Source organism: Coregonus lavaretus, assembly GCF_964263955.1.
Source record: "Coregonus lavaretus genome assembly, chromosome: 1".
Taxonomy (NCBI): Eukaryota; Metazoa; Chordata; class Actinopteri; order Salmoniformes; family Salmonidae; genus Coregonus; species Coregonus lavaretus.
This window is the reverse complement of record NC_139988.1, coordinates 23,270,015-23,293,879: the sequence shown is the minus strand read 5'-3', so window position 1 is coordinate 23,293,879 and position 23,865 is coordinate 23,270,015. Positions and strand designations below refer to the sequence as shown.

At 43.0% G+C, this 23,865-nt stretch overlaps 1 protein-coding gene across 1 annotated transcript; it reads right to left on the bottom strand.

The window, feature by feature from the left end:
* Positions 1-1,992: 1,992 nt before the first annotated feature.
* Positions 1,993-17,928, bottom strand: cox11 (cytochrome c oxidase assembly homolog 11 (yeast)). The gene is made up of 5 exons (XM_084163649.1): positions 17,850-17,928; positions 12,045-12,431; positions 8,822-8,977; positions 8,117-8,242; positions 1,993-2,551 (listed from the first exon to the last, which is right to left on the bottom strand). The coding sequence occupies exons 2-5, from the start codon at positions 12,375-12,377 to the stop codon at positions 2,351-2,353; spliced, it is 816 nt and encodes a 271-aa protein (XP_084019775.1). The 5' UTR covers positions 12,378-12,431; positions 17,850-17,928; the 3' UTR covers positions 1,993-2,350.
* Positions 17,929-23,865: the final 5,937 nt, after the last annotated feature.

Sequence of the window (23,865 nt, the reverse complement as noted above, 5' to 3'; positions counted from 1 at the left end):
TCCTGTATTGACTCTTTGCCTGTTTGATGGTTCGTCGGAGGGCATAGCGGGATTTCTTATAAGCGTCCGGGTTAGAGTCCCGTTCCTTGAAAGCGGCAGCTCTACCCTTTAGCTCAGTGCGGATGTTTCCTGTAATCCATGGCTTCTGGTTGGGTTATGTACATACGGTCACTGTGGGGACGACATCATCGATGCACTTATTGATGAAGCCAGTGACTGATGTGGTGTACTCCTCAATGCTGTCTGAAGAATCCCGGAACATGTTCCAGTCTGTGCTAGCAAAACAGTCCTGTAGCTTAGCATCTGCGTCATCTGACCACTTTTTTATTAACCGAGTCACTGGTGCTTCCTGCTTTAGTTTTTGCTTATAAGCAGGAATCAGGAGGATAGAGTTATGGTCAGATTTGCCAAATGGAGGGCGAGGGAGAGCTTTGTATGCGTCTCTGTGTGGAGTAAAGGTGGTCTAGAGTTTTTTTTCCTCTGGTTGCACATTTAACATGCTGGTAGAAATTAGGTAGAATGGATTTAAGTTTCCCTGCATTAAAGTCCCCGGCCACCAGGAGCGCTGCATCTGGATGAGCGTTTTCCTGTTGATTTATGGCCTTGTACAACTCATTCAGTGCAATCTTAATGCCAGCATTGGTTTGTGGTGGTAAATAGACAGCTATGAAAAATATAGATGAAAACTCTCTTGGTAAATAGTGTGGTCTACAGCTTATCATAAGATACTCTACCTCAGGCGAGCAAAACCTCGAGACTTCCTCAGTATTTGATTTTGTGCACCAGCTGTTGTTTACAAATATACACAGACCGCCACCCCTTGTCTTACCGGAGTCAGCCGTTCTATCCTGCCGATGTAGCGTATAGCCCGCTAGCTGTACGTTATCCATGTTGTCGTTCAGCCACGACTCGGTGAAACATAAGATATTACAGTTTTTAATGTCCCGTTGGTAGGATAACCGTAATCTTAGGTCATCCAATTTATTTTCAAATGATTGAATGTTGGCTAATAGGATTGATGGAAGTGGCAGTTTACTCGCTCGCCGTCAGATCCTTACAAGGCACCCCGATCTACTTCCACGATATCTCCGTCTCTTCCTCACGCGAATGACGGGGATTTGGGCCTTGTCGGGTGTCTGTATGATATCCTTCGCGGCCGCCTCGTTGAAGAAAAAATCTTCGTCCAATACGAGGTGAGTAATCGCTGTCCTGATATCCAGAAGCTCTTTTTGGTTATAAGAGACGATGGCAGAAACATTATGTACAAAATAAATAACAAATAACGCGGAAAAACACACATAATAGTACAATTGGTTAGAGGGCTGTAAAACGGCAGCCATCTTCTCCGGCGCTGTTCTAATGTTTTGTTGCCAGCGGTTTAGACATTAATGGCTGTGTGTTGTTATTGAGGGGACAGCAAATGTACACTGTTATACAAGCTGTACACTCACTACTTTACATTGTAGCAAAATGTCATTTCTTCAGTGTTGTCACATAAAAAGATATACTCAAATATTTACAAAAATGTGAGGGGTGTACTCACTTTTGTGAGATACTGTATATATATATATATATAATGTTTTTTTTTTTTTATACACAGATTATTCTTGTATAATGAAAAGCACTTTACAAATGTAGTAAATTGTTATTATATGGACAGGCCCAAATTGAAATGTTTCTAAAAGAAAGAATAAGCATAACCATGGTAGCAATTGAAAGGGAACACTTTAGAGATTGTGGGGACATTTTCAGAAAACAATGAATTTTTGTATTTGAATTGTCAGATTATGTGCACGTAACTGGGAAAATAAATGGCAAACGTGATATTGATGTATCATTCGGCAGATATACGCTTCCAGAATTAGTGATGCCCTCTAGTGGTGAAATTACAGCAATACAAACACGCAAAAGGCTTTCACATGGTTCAGATGGATAAATGTACCTTTAAATGGGGAAAATAGAACCGTCTGATTAGTCCTCACTACAACAAAGCTCATTAATCATTATTTATTTGATTGAAGAACACTGTACAGTCTTAGACACTTGATAAGTTAACTATTCATCACATTTTTTCACAACCTCTTCTCTGTACATTATCATTTTCGTATATTATCTTTGCATTCTCTGATTCAGGGATGGATGACTGATATTACAGCAGTCATCGGTGTGTATTACACACACCGTAACCTTTTGTGAAACATCCTGTAGTGATGAAATGTGTCTCAGCAATAAATCCAATCTATGGATTGAATGCCTGTATATATATATATATATATATTGGACTAACTCAGCAGCTCTGAGGAGAACAGTAAATAGTATTTTTAAATGGCTGACACGATGAGGCCAATCTTCAGCTGTGTAGGGAAATCGGACTGTATCCGGGGAGGTGTAGTTTCTGTCCCTCCTTGGCTTCGAAGAAGGTGTATGAGAGGGTAATGGTGTCGACACGGGCCATTCGCGGGTCCTCGTCAAACTCAGGGTCGATGTAAAAGAACACGGGCATGTCCACTTCCTCTTTAGGGTTCAACCGCTGCTCCTCAAAACAGAAACACTGGGAGGGGAGAAGAGATACGCGTTTTAAAACATCAGAGAGACAGACTCAATATGGAGGTAAATATCTGAGATTCAATTTTAGTCAGGAGTCCCCACACCAAGGTAAATAATGTAGATGAAGCTGTATGTGAGCCAGTGTTGTGTCTGAGACCACCTAAAGCGAGACCGGTCTCGAGTACTACAACACTGATGTGAGCTGCAGTGCTTACCGAGGAAAAAGTATTGCAGACTGAAGATCAATGAAGAGATTCACACGCAAAAACATGCAAGTTTGTTCTTGCGTTGAATTTTACATTTAGTGAATTCAATATAGTTCAGCCAGCCTGACGTTTGATTGTCATTGGAGATAATGACTCAAGACAAGTGTGTAAAAATCAGACACAGGCTCAATATGCATGTCAACGTCTGGCCTTGCCCCCAGCCTTTCACATTGTGATGTCTGGCAATGCAAGGCTTCTCAATGTCTAGCCTTGCCCCCAGCCATTTACAGTGTGATGTCTGGCAATGCAAGGCTTCTCAATGCCTGACAGACTGAGTTAACTGATATTTTTCATGACAGACAAGTGAGTGAGAAGATACTTTACTTAAAAGAACATTTCTTCATCCAAATAAGTAATTTAGAGCAAATAGTCCTAGTAGTGGCGGCAGGTAGCCTAGTGGTTAAAAGCATTGGGCCAGTAACTGAAAGGTCACTGGTTCGAATCCCCAAGCAGATGAGGTGAAAAATCTGTTGATGTGCCCTTGAGCAAGGCACTTAAGCCCAATTGCTCCTTTAAGTCGCTTTGGATAAGACAGTCTGCTAAATGACTCAAATGTAGAATGTAGTGACTCTGTCAAACAATGTCATAAGGCAACTCAACACACATTGGTCCTGCATATTAATTTGGTCCCTCTTAATACAGGATACCGGGACGGTTGCTGCTCAATATGCGATATGTGACTAGAATGGCGTTGTAAACAACAGCCAACTTTACAGTAGCTATTACAGCAAAAAAATACCATGCTATTGTTTGAGGATAGTGCACAACAACAAAACACTTGTCACAGCAACTGGTTTGATACATTCACCTCTGAAGGTAAATAATGTACTTATATTCAGTAATCATGCTCTGATTTGTCATCCTGAGGGACCCAGAGATAAAATGTAGCATAGTTTTGTTTGATAAAATCCATTTTTATATTCAAATGTAGGAACTGGGTTCTACAGTTTGAACCCCTGCTGTCTCTGGCTCCACCCCCCCTAACTGGTTGAATAAGTTGACGACGTACTCACTCAAACTGTCAAAACTAACCCAAAACTTTACACAACGTTAGACACGGACACAAATGATCTGCTTGGCGTGTTAACACACTAGTGGTTTGTTGTAACTGAGTATTGGTGCTAAACCGTGTTATTGGAGGCTGGCATGCTAGTTGGCTATAGCGTCATAGGATTCGGTGCCCTGGACGGTTTTCACGGAAGAATACTGTACCAAGTTAGCTAGCTGAATAAACTAAGTTAGAGTCTATTCCTAGAAAACATTGAACCGCTGTAGTTTACAACAATTATAATTTCTAAAGTGGAAGTTGGGAGAGTTATATTTGAGCGTTTCAGTGAAACGTAAGTGAGGGAGGCCCCGTTCTCTCGCTTTCCCAGATGTTTAGTTAATTTCATTCCGATCTCCTTTGCATTATTGTAGCCTTTTTCTGTAGCCTGTCAACTATGTGTCTGTCTATCCCTGTTCTCTCCTCTCTGCACAGGCCATACAAACGCTTCACACCACGTGGCTGTTGCCACTCTAATCTGGTGGTCGCTGCTGCACGACCCACGTGGAGTTCCAGGTCTCTGGCAGCCTCTGGAACTGCTGTTCTGCGGCCAACAAGGCAGAGTTAATCTCAGCCTATGCTACCCTCCAGTCCCTCGACTTCTTGGCGCTGACGGAAACATGGATTACCACAGAAAACACTGCTACTCCTACTGCTCTTTCCTCGTCTGACCATGTGTTCTCGCATACCCTGAGAGCATCTGGTCAGCGCGGCGTTGGCACAGGAATCCTCATCTCTCCCAAGTGGACATTCTCTCTTTTTCCCCTGACCCATCTGTCTATCTTCTCATTTGAATTCCATGCTGTCACAGTCACTAGCCCATTCAAGCTTAACATCCTTGTCATTTATCGCCCTCCAGGTTCCCTTGGAGAGTTCATCAATGAGCTTGATAAGTTCATTTCCTGAGGATGGCTCACCCCTCACAGTTCTGGGTGACTTTAACCTCCCTACGTCTGCCTTTGACTCATTTCTCTCTGCCTCCTTCTTTCCACTCCTTTCCTCTTTTGACCTCACCCTCTCACCGTACCCCCTACTCACAAGGCAGGCAATACGCTTGACCTCATCTTTACTAGATGCTGTTCTTCTACTAATCTCACTGCAACTCCCCTCCAAGTCTCCGACCACTACTTTGTATCCTTTTCTCTCTCGCTCTCCTCCAACACTACTCACTCTGCCCCTACTCAGATGGTAATGTGCCGTCGCAACCTTCGCTCTCTCCCGCTACTCTCTTCTCTTCCATCCTATCATCTCTTCCCTCTGCTAAATCCTTCTCCCTCCGATCTCCTGATTCTGCCTCCTCAACCCTCCTCTCTGCATTTTTTGACTCTCTATGTCCCCTATCCTCCCGGCCGGGTCGGTCTTCCCATCCTGCTCCGTGGCTTGACGACTCATTGCGAGCTCACAGAAGAGGGCTCCGGGCAGCCGAGCGGAAATGGAGGAAAACTAGTCTCCATACGGACCCTTCATCTTTTCACTCCCTCCTCTCTACATTCTCTTCCTCGGTTTCCGCTGCTAAAGCCACTTTCTACCACTCTAAATTTCAAGCCTCTGCCTCTAACCCTAGGAAGCTCTTTGCCACATTCTCCTCCCTGCTGAATCCTCCTCCTCCTCCCCCTCCCCCTCCCTCCTCCCTCTCTGTGGATGACTTCGTCAACCATTTTGAAAAGAAGGTTGACGACATCCAATCCTCATGTATTAAGTCAAATGACACCGCTGGTCCTGCTCACACTGCCCTACCCTATGCTTTGACTTCTTTCTCCCCTCTCTCTCCAGATGAAATCTTGCGACTTGTGACGGCCGGCCGCCCAACAACCTGACAGCTTGACCCTATCCCCTCCTCTCTTCTCCAGACCATTTCCGGAGACCTTCTCCATTACCTCACCTCGCTCATCAACTCATCCTTGACCGCTGGCCATGTTCCTTCCGTCTTCAAGAGAGCGAGAGTTGCACCCCTCTTCAAAAAACCTACACTCGATCCCTCCAATGTCAACAACTACAGACCAGTATCCCTTCTTTCTTTTCTCTCCAAAACTCTTGAGCGTGCCGTCTCTAGCCAACTCTCCTGCTATCTCTCTCAGAATGACCTTCTTGATCCAAACCAGTCAGGTTTCAAGACTGGTCATTCAACTGAGACTGCTCTTCTGTGTCACGGAGGCTCTCCGCACTGCTAAAGCTAACTCTCTCTCCTCTGCTCTTATCCTTCTAGACCTATCCGCTGCCTTTGATACTGTGAACCATCAGATCCTCCTCTCCACCCTCTCCGAGTTGGGCATCTCCGGCGCTGCTCACTCTTGGATTGCGTCCTACCTGACAGGTCGCTCCTACCAGGTGGCGTGGCGAGAATCTGTCTCCGCACCACGTGCTCTCACCACTGGTGTCCCCCAGGGCTCAGTTCTAGGCCCTCTCCTATTCTCTCTATACACCAAGTCACTTGGCTCTGTCATATCCTCACATGGTCTCTCCTATCATTGCTACGCAGACGACACACAATTAATTTTCTCCTTTCCCCCTTCTGATAACCAGGTGGCGAATCGCATCTCTGCATATCTGGCAGACATATGTGGATGTCGGATCACCACCTCAAGCTGAACCTCAGCAAGACGGAGCTGCTCTTCCTCCCGGGGAAGGACTGCCCGCTCCATGATCTCGCCATCACGGTTGACAACTCCATTGTGTCCTCCTCCCAGAGTGCAAAGAACCTTGGCGTGACCCTGGACAACACCCTGTCGTTCTCCGCTAACATCAAAGCGGTGACCTGATCCTGCAGATTCATGCTCTACAACATTCGCAGAGTACGAACCTACCTTACACAGAAAGCGGCACAGGTCCTAATCCAGGCACTTGTCATCTCCCGTCTGGATTACTGCAACTCGCTTTTGGCTGGGCTCCCTGCCTGTGCCATTAAACCCCTACAACTTATCCAGAACGCTGCAGCCCGTCTGGTGTTCGACCTTCCCAAGTTCTCTCACGTCACCCCGCTCCTCCGCACACTCCACTGGCTTCCAGTTGAGGCTCGCATCTACTACAAGACCATGGTGCTTGCCTACGGAGCTGTGAGGGGAACGGCACCTCCTTATCTTCAGGCTCTGATCAGACCCTACACCCAAACGAGGGCACTACGTTCATCCACCTCTGGCCTGCTAGCTCCCCTACCTCTAAGGAAGCACAGTTCCCGCTCAGCCCAGTCAAAGCTATTTGCTGCTGCACCCCAATGGTGGAACAAGCTCCCCCACGACGCCAGGACAGCGGAGTCACTGACCACCTTCCGGAGACACTTGAAACCCTACCTCTTTAAGGAATACCTGGAATAGTATAAAGTAATCCTTCTACCCCCCCCCCCCTCCCACACCCCCCAAAAAATAACAAAATAAAAGTGGTTGTCCCGCTGGCTATCATAAGTTGAATGCACCAATTTGTAAGTCGCTCTGGATGAGCGTCTGCTAAATGATGTAAATGTAAATCTAGATGTGTGAAGGTTAGTGTATTTTCTGTAGGGAAGCTAATGATCCATCATTTATGACATTCCTGGGAGTGTGTACATTTATATTTTAGTCATTTAGCAGACGCACTTATCCAGAGCGACTTACAGTTAGTGAGTGCATAATTATTTTTTTCCTTCATACTGGTCCCCCGTGGGAAACGAACCCACAACCCTGGCGTTGCAAATGCCATGCTCTACCAACTGAGCTACACGGGACTCAGTGTAAACTTAAATGTTTTATTACCATAGCATTATTGTATGTTCTCTATAGTTATGTACTTGAAAATGCATAAATTGACCAATTGGGAACATTTCAGAAAACTCCTAATAAACTTGATACAAAATATTGGGTAGTGATGTAATCCTTCACTGGATCAGTCTGAAACTTTGCACACACAATTCTGCCATCTTGTGGACAAACTCTAAATTACACCTATATTCCTATATCACCGTCTGGCCTTTCTCTTGCATTTCAAAGCTGATACAAAAAAACAAAAAACGCATGTTTTTTTATTTGTATTATCTTTTACCAGATCTAATGTGTTATTCTCCTACATTAGTTTCACATTTCCACAAACTTCAAAGTGTTTCCTTTCAAATGATATCAAGAATATGCTTATCCTTGCTTCAGGTCCTGAGCTACAGGCAGTTAGATTTGGGTATGTCATTTTAGGCGAAAATTGAAAAAAATAATCAGATCCTTAAGAGGTTTTAACAGAATGGCACATTACATCAACAGTTTGGTACACATGGCATTGACTACATGTTCATTAGTACCTGTATCTTGTTGAAGTACTGTCCAGCCTCAAAGGGCACTACGTTGTAGGTGGAGATCCCAATAACAGGTTTGTCTGTGGGGTTCTTGGCTCTGTAGAAGGCCAGGGCAGTCTCTCCTGGAACCACCTGTATCGTAACACAACATGCGCAATAAGATACCTCTATTGTAACACACACATACACAATAAAATATCTCTATTGTAACAACACACACATACTTGTGACCAATGTCTTGATTTCATTGTGGAAACATATCTGTATGTCCTGACCTCTTTTTGTATAATACTTTTTTATGTCTGATTTTTTCTTGTTTATATGTTCACCTGCCCGGGGACTGCCGACGGAAATTAGCTGGTACAATGCATCTTTTCTCAAGTGTACTGACAGTTATGTATTGTTGTTCATTGTCCCTGTTCAAAAAACATAATAATAATAATAATAATAATAATAATAAGATAACTAAAACACACAATAAGATACCTATATTGTAACAACACACACAATAAAGATTTGGTTGCTGCTAAAAGTAATGGTTTTAATGTCACACATTGTCTTCTAATGTATCCTTTTTCTTCACTGGGTGTATAGAGAGTGGGAGAAAGAGAGGGAAAGACAAGAGACATGGAGAGGGACAGACACAGAAAGGAGGATGGAAAGACAGACAGAGAAAGAGAACGAGAGCATCATGTATTAAGCATGTCTTACGTATATCTCAGACTGCTGTGGGCGAAAGTTCCACTGCATGCTGGCATGTGTGTCAGCGTTGAAGGTGATCTTGATGATGCGGTCCTTCACTGGCTTCATCGTCTCCACCTGCTCTGCATCGTGACCTGCCACCGCCGCCCCACCCAGACCGGACGCCTAGAGGGGACAACAGACGAGACACCCAGCTATACAATAAATCCATCCATCTTTCACCCACTATTTTCAGGTCTTCTTGTAATACAGCTCCAGATTTTGTGAAGGCTTCTATAATGACTGGTAAGCAAACCAACAATTTGTGATGTGCTACTACAGTGGGGAGAACAAGTATTTGATACACTGCCGATTTTGGCATGTTTTCCTACTTACAAAGCATGTAGAGGTCTGTAATTTTTATCATAGGTACACTTCACACTGTATGATTTTTAAGTAATTAATTTGCATTTTATTGCATGACATAAGTATTTGATACATCAGAAAAGCAGAACTTAATATTTGGTACAGAAACCTTTGTTTGCAATTACAGAGATCATACGTTTCCTGTAGGTCTTGACCAGGTTTGCACACACTGCAGCAGGGATTTTGGCCCACTCCTCCATACAGACCTTCTCCAGATCCTTCAGGTTTCGGGGCTGTCGCTGGGCAATACGGACTTTAAGCTCCCTCCAAAGATTTTCTATTGGGTTCAGGTCTGGAGACTGGCTAGGCCACTCCAGGACCTTGAGATGCTTCTTACGGAGCCACTCCTTAGTTGCCCTGGCTGTGTGTTTCGGGTCGTTGTCATGCTGGAAGACCCAGCCACGACCCATCTTCAATGCTCTTACTGAGGGAAGGAGGTTGTTGGCCAAGATCTCGCGATACATGGCCCCATCCATCCTCCCCTCAATACGGTGCAGTCGTCCTGTCCCCTTTGCAGAAAAGCATCCCCAAAGAATGATGTTTCCACCTCCATGCTTCACGGTTGGGATGGTGTTCTTGGGGTTGTACTCATCCTTCTTCTTCCGCCAAACACGGCGAGTGGAGTTTAGACCAAAAAGCTCTATTTTTGTCTCATCAGACCACATGACCTTCTCCCATTCCTCCTCTGGATCATCCAGATGGTCATTGGCAAACTTCAGACGGGCCTGGACATGCACTGGCTTGAGCAGGGGGACCTTGCGTGCGCTGCAGGATTTTAATCCATCACGGCGTAGTGTGTTACTAATGGTTTTCTTTGAGACTTGGTCCCAGCTCTCTTCAGGTCATTGACCAGGTCCTGCCGTGTAGTTCTGGGCTGATCCCTCACCTTCCTCATGATCATTGATGCCCCACGAGGTGGGATCTTGCATGGAGCCCCAGACCGAGGGTGATTGACCATCATCTTGAACTTCTTCCATTTTCTAATAATTGCGCCAACAGTTGTTGCCTTCTCCCCAAGATGCTTGCCTTTTGTCCTGTAGCCCATCCCAGCCTTGTGCAGGTCTACAATTGTATCCCTGATGTCCTTACACAGCTCTCTGGTCTTGGCCATTGTGGAGAGGTTGGAGTCTGTTTGATTGAGTGTGTGGACAGGTGTCTTTTATACAGGTAACGAGTTCAAACAGGTGCAGTTAATACAGGTAATGGGTGGAGAACAGGAGGGCTTCTTAAAGAAAAACTAACAGGTCTGTGAGAGCCGGAATTCTTACTGATTGGTAGGTGATCAAATACTTATGTCATGCAATAAAATGGAAATTAATTACTTAAAAATCATACAATGTGATTTTCTGGATTTTTGTTTTAGATTAAGTTTCTCACAGTTGAAGTGTACCTATGATTAACCCCACCTCTTTAAGGAATACCTGGGATAGGATAAAGTAATCCTTCTACCCCCCCCCCCCCCCCCTTTACTCCAACCCACCCCTCCAAAAAAAACAAAAAAAAATTGTAAAGTGGTTATCCCACTGGCTATAAGGTGAATGCACCTATTTGTAAGTCGCTCTGGATAAGAGCGTCTGCTAAATGACGTAAATGTAATAAAAATTACAGACCTCTACATGCTTTGTAAGTAGGAAAACCTGCAAAATCGGCAGTGTATCAAATACTTGTTCTCCCCACTGTATATCTACCTCCACAAACAAAATCTCAAATAATACATTAGAAATCTTCAAGTGGCAGTACTACTGTATCAAACATTGTAGCTCTCTCTCTGCTCTCCTACCCGTCCCAGAGCCATCTATTTTAACATGGATGCCATTTTGAATTACAGTGTTGTGTCATGTAAATACATAATTGATGCCTCTCCCATCAATCCTATTAGCCAACGTTCAATCTTTTGAGAATAAAATTGACGATTTAAGATTACGGTTATCCTACCAACGGGACATTAAAAACTGTAATATCTTATGTTTCACGGAGTCGTGGCTGAACGACAACAATGATAACATTCAGCTAGCGGGCTATACGCTACATCGACAGGACAGAACTGCAGACTCTGGTAAGACAAGGGGTGGCGGTCTCTGTATATTTGTAAACAACAGCTGGTGCACAAAATCAAATACCAAGGAAGTCTCGAGGCCCAGTACATCACTGGGGCAAAGCTCCCTGCCATCCAGGACCTCTATACCAGGCGGTGTCAGAGGAAGGCCCTCAAAATTGTCAAAGACTCCAGCCACCCTAGTCATAGACTGTTCTCTCTGCTACCGCACGGCAAGCGGTACCGGAGTGCCAAGTCTAGGTCCAAAAGACTTCTCAACAGCTTCTACCCCCAAGCCATAAGACTCCTGAACAGCTAATCATGGCTACCCGGACTATTTGCACTGCCCCCCCACCCCATCCTTTTTACGCTGCTGCTACTCTGTTAAGTATTTATGCATAGTCACTTTAACTCTACCCACATGTACATATTACCTCAACTACCTCAACTAGCCGGTGCCCCCGCACATTGACTCTGCAACGGTACCCCCCTGTATATATAGCCTCCCTACTGTCACTTTATTTTACTGTATATATAGCCTCCTTACTGTCACTTTATTTTACTTCTGCTCTTTTTTTCTCAACACTTTTTTGTTGTTGTTGTTTTATTCTTACTTTTTTTGTTTAAAATAAATGCACTGTTGGTTAAGGGCTGTAAGTAAGCATTTCACTGCAATGTCTGCACCTGTTGTATTCGGCGCATGTGACCAATAATTTGATTTGATTTGATTTTATTTGAATAATGCAGAAACCTTAATGTCCATACTCTCAAAATATATGGTTCTGCTCCTACCTGGCAGTAAAGTCTGTAGAGGGGTACAGCCGCGTAGGACATGCCGATCATTCCCACCCCCGCAGCAGCGATATACGTCAGCACCGTCTTGTTCCTCTTCCTCCACTCATCCTCCTGCTGCTTGGTCTGGCTCTTCCGACTCTTGGCCCCCCGTATCTGGGGGTTGAGGCGTGAGGGGACCCTCCTACAGAGGAACCCCTGGGCATAGCTGTGGAGGCCCCTGGCTCCCTTGCCCTGAAGACCCCTGATACAGGTCTGTATGTTTGAGGATGTCAGTAAGACAGAGTTCTTAGAGCAGCACAGGGACTCACGGACAAGGATGGGGAGTAGCATGACTGCAGTGGGTTTATAAGTTCAAGCTTCAGTCCAGTCAGATGCTGCTCCTATCTGGGTGTGAAAACAACATAAAATGTGTTGACTTGAATGTTTCTGAACTAGCTAAACCTTCATGTTGAGAACTGATAGGTTCAGGGATAGATTGGGCTAAGCTGACAGCACCACTGCAGCAGTGTTAAGGCATAACAACCAGTCTAGCTAGCTAATGCCGGCTCACTGCACTACAATAACATGTCACTATGGTAAAAGCACAGATAAAACATATTTGGTAAAGCAAGAAAGTAAAACCCCTCGCTAGCTAACAAGACATTAGCTAGCAGATTGTAACAGGCTAATTTGATGCTCCATTAGCCCTTACAGGATAAGTACCGTTTGGCGTAGCACAGAATTTTCCACCAAACTTAAGTTGCCGATACTATCTTCGTTCACAAATCGCCCAAACATATCTTCTAAAATGTCCGTGTCCAGTTGCAGGTGGTTTGTTTGAATTTAGAAAATGCTCAGTTATTAAAATAAAAATTTGCTCCATAAAGTAATCCAACAATGTGTACGCTGCAATCTTGCGTATTTATACATTTACAGTGTTTTCAGAAAGTATTCAGATCCCTTGACTTTTTCCACTTTGTTACCTTACAGCCTTTTTCTAAAATTGATTAAATCATTTCCCCCCCTCAATCTACACACAATACCCCACAACAACAAAGCAAAAACAGGTTTTTAGAAACTGTTGCAAATGTATTAAAAATAAAGACGGAAATATCACATTTACATAAGTATTTAGACCCTTTACTCAGTACTTTGTTGAAGCACCTTTGGCAGCGATTACAGCGTTGAGTCTTCTGGGTATGACGCTACAAGCTTGGCACACCTGTATTTGGGGAGTTTTCCCCATTCTTCTCTGCAGATCCTCTCAAGCTCTGTCAGGTTGGATGGGGAGCGTCGCTGCACAACAATTTTCAGGTCTCTCCAGAGATGTTCGATAGGGTTCAAGTTCGGGCTCTGGCTGGGCCACTCCTGCGTTGTCTTGGCTGTGTGTTTAGGGTTGTTGTCCTGTCGGAAGGTGAACCTTCGCCCCAGTCTGAGGTCCTGAGCGCTCTGGAGCAGGTTTTCATCAAGGATCTCGCTGTACTTTGCTCCGTTCATCTTTCCCTCGATTCTGACTAGTCTCTGCCGCTGAAAAACATCCCCACGGCATGATGCTGCCACCACCACCATGCTTCACCATAGGGATGGTGCCAGGTTTCCCCCAGACGTGACGCTTGGCATTCAGGCCAAAGAGTTCAATCTTGATTACATCAGACCAGAGAATCTCGTTTCTCATGGTCTGAGTCCTTTAGTTGCCTTTTGGCAAACTCCAAATCATGTGCCTTTTACTGAGGAGTAGCTTCCGTCTGGGCACTCTACCATAAAGGCCTGATTGGCGGAGTGCTGCAGAGATGGTTGTCCTTCTGGAAGGCTCCCATCTCCACAGAGGAACTCTAGAGCTCTGTAAGAGTGGCCATCGGGTTCTTGGTCACCTCCCTGACCAAGGCCCTTCTCCCCCGATTGCGCAGTTTGGCCAGGCGGCCAGCTCTAGGAAGAGTCTTGGTGGTTTTGGTACCCTTCCCTAGATTTGTGCCTTGACACAATCCTGTCTCGGAGCTCTACGGACAATTCCTTCGACCTCATGGCTTGGTCTTTGCTCTAACATGCACTGTCAACTGTGGGACCTTATATAGACAGCTGTGTGCCTTTCCAAATCATGTCCAATCAATTGAATTTACCACAGGTGGACTCCCAAGTTGTAGCAACATCTCAAGGATGATCAATGGAAACAGGATGCACCTGAGCTCAATTTCGAGTCTCATAGCAAAGAGTCTGAATACTTATGTAAATAAGGTATTCGTTTTTTTTATTAATTTCCTGCTAAAACCTGTTTTAGCTTTGTCATTATGGGGTATTGTGTGTAGATTGATGAGGAAAACATTGAATTTAATCAATTTTAGAATAAGGCTGTAACTTAACAATGTGGAAAAAGTCAAGGGGTCTGAATACTTTCCGAATGCACTGTAAATGTATAACTATTTATATCTTCTCTCATTGGGCGTTCGAGCGGATCACTTTTGTCAAGTCGGCCCTTTAAAGTGTGTTGCATTATGGGGATAAACATTCATCCTGCAGCCATCGCCTGCATTGTGGGAGGCTCTATTGTCCACCAATCAGTAGGGTGTTGATGCGAACGTGACCAAAAACATGACAAACAGGAACCAACTCTGCCGCATTTCATGTATACAGTGGATATGTACAAATTAATGTAATATGAGGCTCTCTCTCACTAATTGATTGTACAATGTACACACAAAGTTGAAGTCGGAAGTTTACATACACTTACGTTGGAGTCATTAAAACTCGTTTTTCAACCACTCCACTATAGTTTTGGCAAGTCGGTTAGGACATCTACTTTGTGCATGACACAAGTAATTTTTCCAACAATTGTTTACAGACAGATTATTTCACTTATCATTCACTGTATCACAATTCCAGTGGGTCAGAAGTTTACATACACTAAGTTGACTGTGCATTTAAACAGCTAGGAAAATTCCAGAAAATTATGTAATGGCTTTAGAAGCTTCTGATAGGCTAATTGACATCATTTGAGTCAATTGGAGGTGTCCCTGTGGATGTATTTCAAGGCCTACCTTCAAACTCAGTGCCTCTTTGCTTGACATCATGGGAAAATCAAAAAAATCAGCCAAGACCTCAGAAACAAAATGTTAGACCTCCACAAGTCTGGTTCATCCTTGGGAGCAATTTCCAAACGCCTGAAGGTACCACGTTCATCTGTACAAACAATAGTACGCAAGTATAAACACCATGCAGCCGCCATACCGCTCAGGAAGGAGACGCGTTCTGTCTCCTAGAGATGAACGTACTTTGGTGCGAAAAGTGCAAATCAATCCCAGAACAACAGCAAAGAACCTTGTGAAGATGCTGGAGGAAACAGGTACAAAAGTATCTATATCCACAGTAAAACGAGTCCTATATCGACATAACGTGAAAGGCCGCTCAGCAAAGAAGAAGCCACTGCTCCAAAACCGCCATAGAAAAGCCAGACTACGGTTTGCAACTGCACATGGGGACAAAGATCGTACTTTCTGGAGAAATGTCCTCTGGTCTGATGAAACAAAAATAGAACTGTTTGGCCATAATGACCATTGTTATGTTTGGAGGAAAAAGGGGGTTGCTTGCAAACCGAAGAACACCATCCCAACCGCGAAGCACGGGGGTGGCAGCATCATGCTGTGGGGGTGCTTTGCTGCAAGAGGGACTGGTGCACTTCACAAAATAGATGGCATCATGAGGAAAGAAAATTATGTGGATATATTGAAGCAACATCTCAAGACATCAGTCGGGAAGTTAAAGCTTGGTCGCAAATGGGTCTTCCAAATGGACAATGACCCCAAGCATTCTTCCAAAGTTGTGGCAAAAAGGACAACAAAGTCAAGGTATTGGAGTGGCCATCACAAAGCCCTGACCTCAATCCCATAGAAAATGTGTGGGCAGAACTTAAAAAGAGTGTGCGAACAAGGAGGCCTACAAACCTTACACCAGCTCTGTCAGGAGTAATGGGCCAAAATTGTGGAAGGCTACCCGAAACATTTGACCCAAGTTACAACAATTTAAAGGCAATGCTATCAAATACTGATTGAGTGTATGTAAACTTCTGACCCACTGGGAATGTGATGAAAGAAATAAAAGCTGAAATAAATTATTCCCTCTACTATTATTCTGACATTTCACATTCTTAAAATAAAGTGGTGATCCTAACTGACCTAAGACCAGGAATTTGTACTAGGATTAAATGTCAGGAATTGTGAAAAACTGAGTTGAAATGTATTTGGCTAAGGTGTATGTAAACTTCCGACTTCAACTGTATTTTCAGTTTGTGCGTGTGTGATAAGTTTATTTAGACATTATAAAGAACAACTTAGAAACAATGGCAACACTGCCATGGTCCACTGAGCCTTGCTGTTGGAAAAGCACATCAGTGTCCGACTTTCGGCTGTCGCATTTGCACCTCCCCTGACTTCACTCTTCGACTTTTATCAACAACAGGAGGCTGCTGAGGGGAGAACAGCTCATAATAATGGCTTGAACGGAACAAATGAAATGGCATAAAACACCTGGAAACCCTGTGTTTGATGAATTTCCAGTCATTACCACAAGCCTGTTCTCCCCAATTAAGGTACCACCAACCTCCTGTGTCATCAACTGTCTGTTGCATTCACCTTACCACTCAAACTAGTCCAATGATTGAGACAGGTGGGTCCACACCAAAGTGCTGCATGTCATGATGACACTCAACTGTCTCAATCAATGAGAGAAGATTTAAAATAGACAAGATGGTGGCTTACACATAGTTGGATTAGTTCATGGAGCAAAACACTGATTTCTTTAAAGCTGCAATATGTAACTTTTTGGGCGACCCAACCATATTCACATAGAAATGTGTATTAAAGATCTGTCATTCTCATTGAAAGTAAATCTAAGAAGCGGTAGATCTGTTCTATGTGCATTATTTCTATACTTCCCGTTCTTAACTTTCAGTTTGGTACACATTTACATTTTAGTCATTTAGCAGACGCTCTTATCCAGAGCGACTTACAGGAGCAATTAGGGTTAAGTGCCTTGCTTAAGGGCACATCGACAGATTTTTCACCTAGTCGGCTCGGGGATTAGAACCAGTGACCTTTCGGTTACTGGCACAACACCAGCTTCAAACAGCTGAAAATACAAAAGTGTTGGTTATGGAAAATACGTTTCACAGCGGTTTGATGGTACAATGATTTTCTACACTATACTTGTTTTGTCAAAAACAAACTATTCGAATTTTAACAACCAGGAAATGGCAGAGCGATTTCTGCATAGTACATATTTAACAACAGAGCATTTTCTAAATTCAAACGAAACACCTGCAACTGTACACGGACATTTTTGAAAATACATGTTTGGCCGAATCGAGAACGAAGATAGTATCGCAAAGTTAAGGTTGTTCGAAAATTCTGTACTACGCCAAACGGTACTTATCGTGTAAGGGCTAATGGAGCATCATTAGCCCGTTACAATCTGCTAGCTAACAAGACATAACTATACAGTAACGTTACCTATTGAGCTGTAAAAAAAAAAAAAGACATGGTTGGCCAGAATATTCTCAATACAGCCAATGTGATAGAGCATTAGATCGCTAATTTAGCTACACGAGATAATTTATACTAGCTAACTACTATTTATAAGAATTCCCTATGTAACAACTATTCATTAGTAAACATGCGCAGTCTAACATTAGCTAATGTAGCTAGATACGGGTAAGTTGCTTTGGTAGCTACAAACTACATATAAATCGTAACTGCTCATAACGCCGAGGTCTCGTTTAGCTTTGATACTGCCCAATGTCAATACGATAGGTATATTATAGTGTTAATAACTCACCAAGTAAATTAAGCTGCCACACACCCTTGGATTGTACATTACAAAACATGTAAGAAAAGCATGGTCCAGCGGTTTAACGTCCCCCCCTTGATACAAGGATCATAATAATCTGTTCCGGGCAGTGCTATTGTTCCGCCAGCGCTTCTTTTTCTTCTTTGGTGTATGGCGGTCCGCAAACAAATGTTATAAGTGCATTCCGCCACCTGCTGTATTAGCTGTGTATCAGCCTACTAATCTGTAGTACAGTATGAATTCATTACACTTTGTGAAAAAAAGACTAACCCTGCACCCATTAAAACCTCAACACTATTCCATTACTTTAGCCCCATCTGATCCTGTTCAAAACATCTTGTAATTCTTCTGCAGTAAAATCTTGTACACCCAAGTACTTCTCTGCAGCTGCCACCACAACATCTATCCTCTCTGATTTACGTTCCATTCCTGCGGTACTTGACAACCATGGCCATGAACACTAAACAAAAACAACCTTACTGAAGCACATGTTATTCCGATCACTCTATTGGCCTCAGCCTACTCATAGGGATTCTCTTAGGATCCCTCACCCTTGACCCATCTTCCTCTACTACTCTCTTCACTACCTCAGCATACGACACCTTCTGCACTACTCTGATCCTGGCAACCTCAACCTGCTTTTCTCTCACCGGACACCTCTGATCTCCAGCACCATGGGTACCCCTACAGTTTACACACACAACATTTTCCACTGATACAAAACATTCCTTTGTCTCATGTCCTCCTGCACACTTCTCACATCTAGGAATCTCCCTCCTACACACTGCTGCCACATGACCATAAGCTTGACACCTAAAACATAGTAATGGAGTCGGGACAAAAGCTCTCACAGGATAACTGACATGTTCTAACTTGACTTTATCTGGTAAAGACTCTGCATCAAAACTCAGTAGTACAGACAGTGTCTTCTCTGTTTCACCACGCTCTCCACCGGGTCCGTGTCGCACCAAACGGTGGGTGGCACAGACACCGGGAATTTTCAACTTCAGTTGACCCAACACTTAACGCCACCTCAGTTATCACTCCTTTCAATGGCGCCCTGCTCCGGAGAGGAAAGCAAGTCACAGTTCTTGTCCCCAGTCGTGTGGTGAGGAGTGCACGCTCCCTCTGGACGGCAGAACATTCCCCAACCTCTTCTCCACCCAACCTGACACCACATATGGATCTGCCTTCTGGCAAAAAATCTCACTCCCACTGGGCCAGGAACATCTTTGTCATCATCAAGATGAGGCTCAAACTCAGCAGTCTTCACCGCAGCTGCCACCACAGTTAATTCACCCTCACTCTCATCATGTTCAATTTCCTTCTGTAGCTCTTCCAAAAGTTGTGTGATCCACCACTCCATATTCACTCGAAACATGTTCCACTTTTCTCATTTTCTTCCTGTCCACCATCTTACCCCCACCTCATGGCCACACCGGCAGCCAATCCCTTTCCCGCGTGAACCCTCAACCTTTCTTGACAAATAATTAGCTTGTTAACACACAATAATTTAGCAAATTAGTATACCCAAATTCCAAATGTGATTATACATAGAGGAAATGCGTTCAACACAGGTAATAGTACCAAAAGCTAAATTAGATGGTCTATATTTCTCCTTCGCCAGCTACTGTAGTAGGCTACTTGAGTCTTCACCCGCATTCACAACTTGCACGTTAACACACATTCACAATGATAATTATTGGAATAGTCCTGAAATATTAAATCTGTATCTCCTTTGCTTGCAGAACATTTATTCAGAGAAAATGTGTGGGAAGTTGACTGTTGACTTGAATGCAATGAGAGAGGAAGAGAGAAGCCCAACTCGGCGGAAAAGCTGCCTCCCTCCAGCAGGTGGCGCGTTTTAGTTGTTTCGCCCACCAAGCAAGGATGTTTGGAGGTCAATGAGAGTGTCGACCAAATTTGGTCAACAAAAAAATGAATGGCTTATTTGCTACATGAGGTTTATTTGATTGAATATACATTTTGTAATGCTTATGTTGTACTGATACAAGTAGGACACGTGACATCCCAGGCAACTTTGAGAAAAAACACTTTATATTGGAGTTTCTATTGATCTCGAGATGGCAATGCATATTCATGGCATGAGGCTAGTGGCATAGCATCTCTCTCCATTGAATACAGGCAGTTGACGTCAACAACCCTCATCGAATATTCAAAATAGGATGACAAAAATTTGATGTATCCAACAATCCAAAGAAAGGATAGGCGGGAGCTAGACAGTCCGCCGTGCCGCTTTGTGGACAACTCCCATTATTAGGGCGGAGATACATGTATCTTGTCAGTATATCCATAATCTTTTATAGAATTAATCAGCTATTCAACTTTTATTGTCACATGCACCGAATAGAACTTACTGTGTACTTACAAGCCCTTAACCAACAATGCAGTTCAAGAAAGAGTTAAGAAAATATTTACCAAATAAACTGAAGTAAAAATAAATAAAAAGAAACACAATAAAATACCAACGAGGCTATATACAGGGGGTACCGGTACCGAGTCAATGTGCGGGGGTACAGGTTAGTCAAGGTAATTTGTACATTTAGGTAGGGGTACAGGGACTATACATATCCTGTGATATGACAGTCAAAAAATAAATCATAAGGAATAAGGTTTTTAAGTGTCTGTCCTATATAGCAGTAGAATCAGATTTTAAAAAACATAAAAATACACCTTATGGAACAGTGAGGACTGTGAAGCAACACAAACATAGGCACAGACACATGCATACACACACGATAACATATGCTCTATACACACACATACACATGGATTTTGTGTTGTAGATATGTGGTAGTGGAGTAGGGGCCTGAGGGCACACACTTAGTGTGCTGTGAAATCTGTTATGAATGCATTGTAATATTTTTTAAAATGTATAACTGCCTTAATTTTGCTGGACCCCAGGAAGAGTGGGGACCAGTGGCGGTTCTAGACACATTTTACTAGGGGGGCCAAGGAGGGGCCAGTGTTTAATCAGGGGGGCACACATAAAAAAACTGGCAACACATGATATTCAAAGATTATAAACTTTATTTTACTTTAAAATCATATGACATTTATTATAACACGTATTTTGTACAAGAGTGCAGATGCAAGAGAGATAGTGCCATAAAAATGAAAAAAATTAAAATAAAATAAAAAGTACAGGGTACAAATACAGGGTTCATATTCAATGTGAACAAAACTCCAGGATACAACAAAGGGTACAACAATGTGCCATTTCCTATTTATGGAAGCCCCACTACTGTGGACAGTTGATTCCACATTTTGTTTTAAGAAAGAAAACTTTCTGAGTGATTTATAAACAAAACACACTACCCTGTATCCATTTAGGTAAAATAAACCAAATCAGAAAAGAAATTCAATTCAAAGAGGCTTTACTAGCATGACCATATTGACATACAGTATTGCTAAAGCACATAAACAGGGAAACGTGTTACACATTAACATCCAGTAGTCCAATAGGATGCAGACAATAAACATTAAGTTAACATTCGTTTAAAAGCAACAATCATGTCAACACAATGTAGCAATATGAACAACACTGATGGATATCAGCAACAACATGAAAACAAGAATATTACAGGTGTCTGTGTGTGTCTGTGTGTGTGTCTGTGTCTTTGTGTACTTCACTGTCAGTTGATGAGCAGGTGTACAAAAAAAGGCTTTACAACATATATGGGCAAGTCCATTTAGGACAGCACATTTCCACCATAGTTCACATTAGGAAAAAATGACAGCATGAATGCTCACTAAACAAACATATACTACATATACCTTTTTATACACATTTTTTTCCAGTAATTTTTTAAGAGTGAAAGGGAAGTAAGCAATCGCTCATCATAGGATCATACATATTTCAGTTACAATATTAGTTACAATATTAGTGTTAGTTAGATCATCATGTCAAAGCTGGACCTGCAAAGTCTGAACGACACAAGTGTGCAATGATTGGAGTGATTTTGTTTCTTTTTTTTTCTTGCTTTGCTTGTTTTCAAAAGGAAAAATCATAGTTGGTAAAAAATAAAATAAACTTTTGTTGAAAGGTATCACACTGTATAATTTACAAATATCTAAAGAGGTTTAGTGGATGCCATAAAACATCTGTGGAGCTTGAAGATTTGTAGTACATAGATGTTTGGCAGAGATAATTCAAAAGAATAAAATCATAAACTCTATCTAACTTTTTTGTTTGCTGGGGCAAAAAATGACTTTATGTCCCTTCCTCGTTTCATGATAACTATTAGAAGAAGAAAAAACGTAGGGGCATGCATTACATTTTGTTACCTAACCATCCCTCCCTACTTAACACAGGCAGATAACCTGTTGATTACTTTACTAAAAATGTATTTGTTATCGCGATGCAACAGCCAAGACGGATGAAGTTACGTGGTTAACATCACAACATTGTGTAGACCTAGCAAGGATAGCCTACTAACATTTGGATATTTGCTTCTGCTTCGATGAGTTTGCTTAGATATGATTACATTTCTAAACAAATCGAGACCAGACATTTAAAAACTTGATTTGATTTATGTGTGAGGAACAAAAGGAACATGTAGGCTATGTGCAAGAACAACAAGTCACTTATGATATTAAATCGTTTTGCTTACCTTCGACCTTCGGGTGCGCCACTCTAATTTACCCGTGTAGAACGTTTCCGTGTAGAGCGTTGCATTAGTTCCGCTTTTGGCGCTCGCGTGTAAAATAGTTATAAATTCATAATTTTTTATTTGGTCAGCACGGGGGGGCCACAGGGGTGGCCAGGGAAATTTCCAGGGAGGCACGGGCCTCCCCCGGCCTCCGTGTAAAACCGCCACTGGTGGGGACCCATAATAATTACAAATACAAATACAAATAGAAGATATAACAAAGCTCAGGAAATATTATTGTTTCTTGGGCACATATTTAACCCCTTTTTTTTGTTGGCACAAACTACTTCCATACTTTCATGAATTAAACTGGTTATCTTCAGGTGAGTCCTGTGACACTTGTGGGGGTCGTAGAGCAAAACGGAGAACACCATCATGTCCATGAGAGTCTCATCGCAAGCAGACGTTTTTGTGAGAAGACCGATTTTCGTGATGTCTCTTGGTCTGACAAACAGCGCTGTAGCTCTGCCACTTTCCAGATGCAAAAGGCCCACATAGGCGGATGTGGTGGATTGAGACGCATCCCATACAAAACACCAATCACAGTATCTCTAGTTTAAACCATAGGCTTAAACAGACAGATTTTGATGGGGATTTTTTAATGATGTTAATTAGATTGACCAACGGGTGCGTCAATCGACTCACCCTGTAAATGACTAGCTGTAGTAAACAGAGACACATGGAATTAGAGCAGTTCAGCATTACCCATTAGGCTCTCTCTCCACAGGGACCTCAGATTAACATTGTTGTCTTTCTTTTCCTTTCTGTTTTTCACACATTTTTATTCCATCTCCCTAATAGCTAATTGCATGGTTGGTAGTTTTTCTGTTCTCCCTCCTTTCAGTCCCTCTGTCTCTCCACGATAGCTTATTGGACAGAGGTACAGCTCAGGTGAGTATGTGTGTGTGTGTGTTCGTGTGTGGCTGTGGCTGTGTTTCTTAGATTGTGTACGTGGGTGTGTCGTGTGTGTCTCCCTGACGCCCAGTGACAGAGGAAGGAGAGGTGAGGGGAGGAGCCAGTGATTAACGGGTATCAGAAGGGATTAGTGGTAAAGGTAGGCAGGCTTGTTCTCTCCCTGTCTAGGCGGATTTCAATCTCTCTCTTTCTCTCTCTCTCTCTCTCTCTCTCTCTCTCTCTTTGCAGCTACACAGCACCGACCCTGTTTGAACTGCTAGCGCCTCATCTCATCTCTCTCCAAACAACTGACTGCTGTCATCTTCCATGGCTCTGTAATATTTTTGTGTGTGTGTTTGGGTGTGTGTTTATCGCCCTCTGTCCTTGTGTGTGTGTGTGTTTGTGAGAGAGAGTGATTCAGTTTCTCTTTCCCTGCG

Coding starts and splice junctions, on each gene's coding strand:
- cox11 (XM_084163649.1), bottom strand. CDS start 12,377: ATGCTACTCCCCATCCTTGTCCGTGAGTCCCTGTGCTGCTCTAAGAAC. Junction 8,978..12,044: donor TCTACAGACTTTACTGCCAG/GTAGGAGCAGAA, acceptor TGTCCCCTCTAG/GCGTCCGGTCTGGGTGGGGC. Junction 2,552..8,116: donor AGTACTTCAACAAGATACAG/GTACTAATGAAC, acceptor CTCCCCTCCCAG/TGTTTCTGTTTTGAGGAGCA.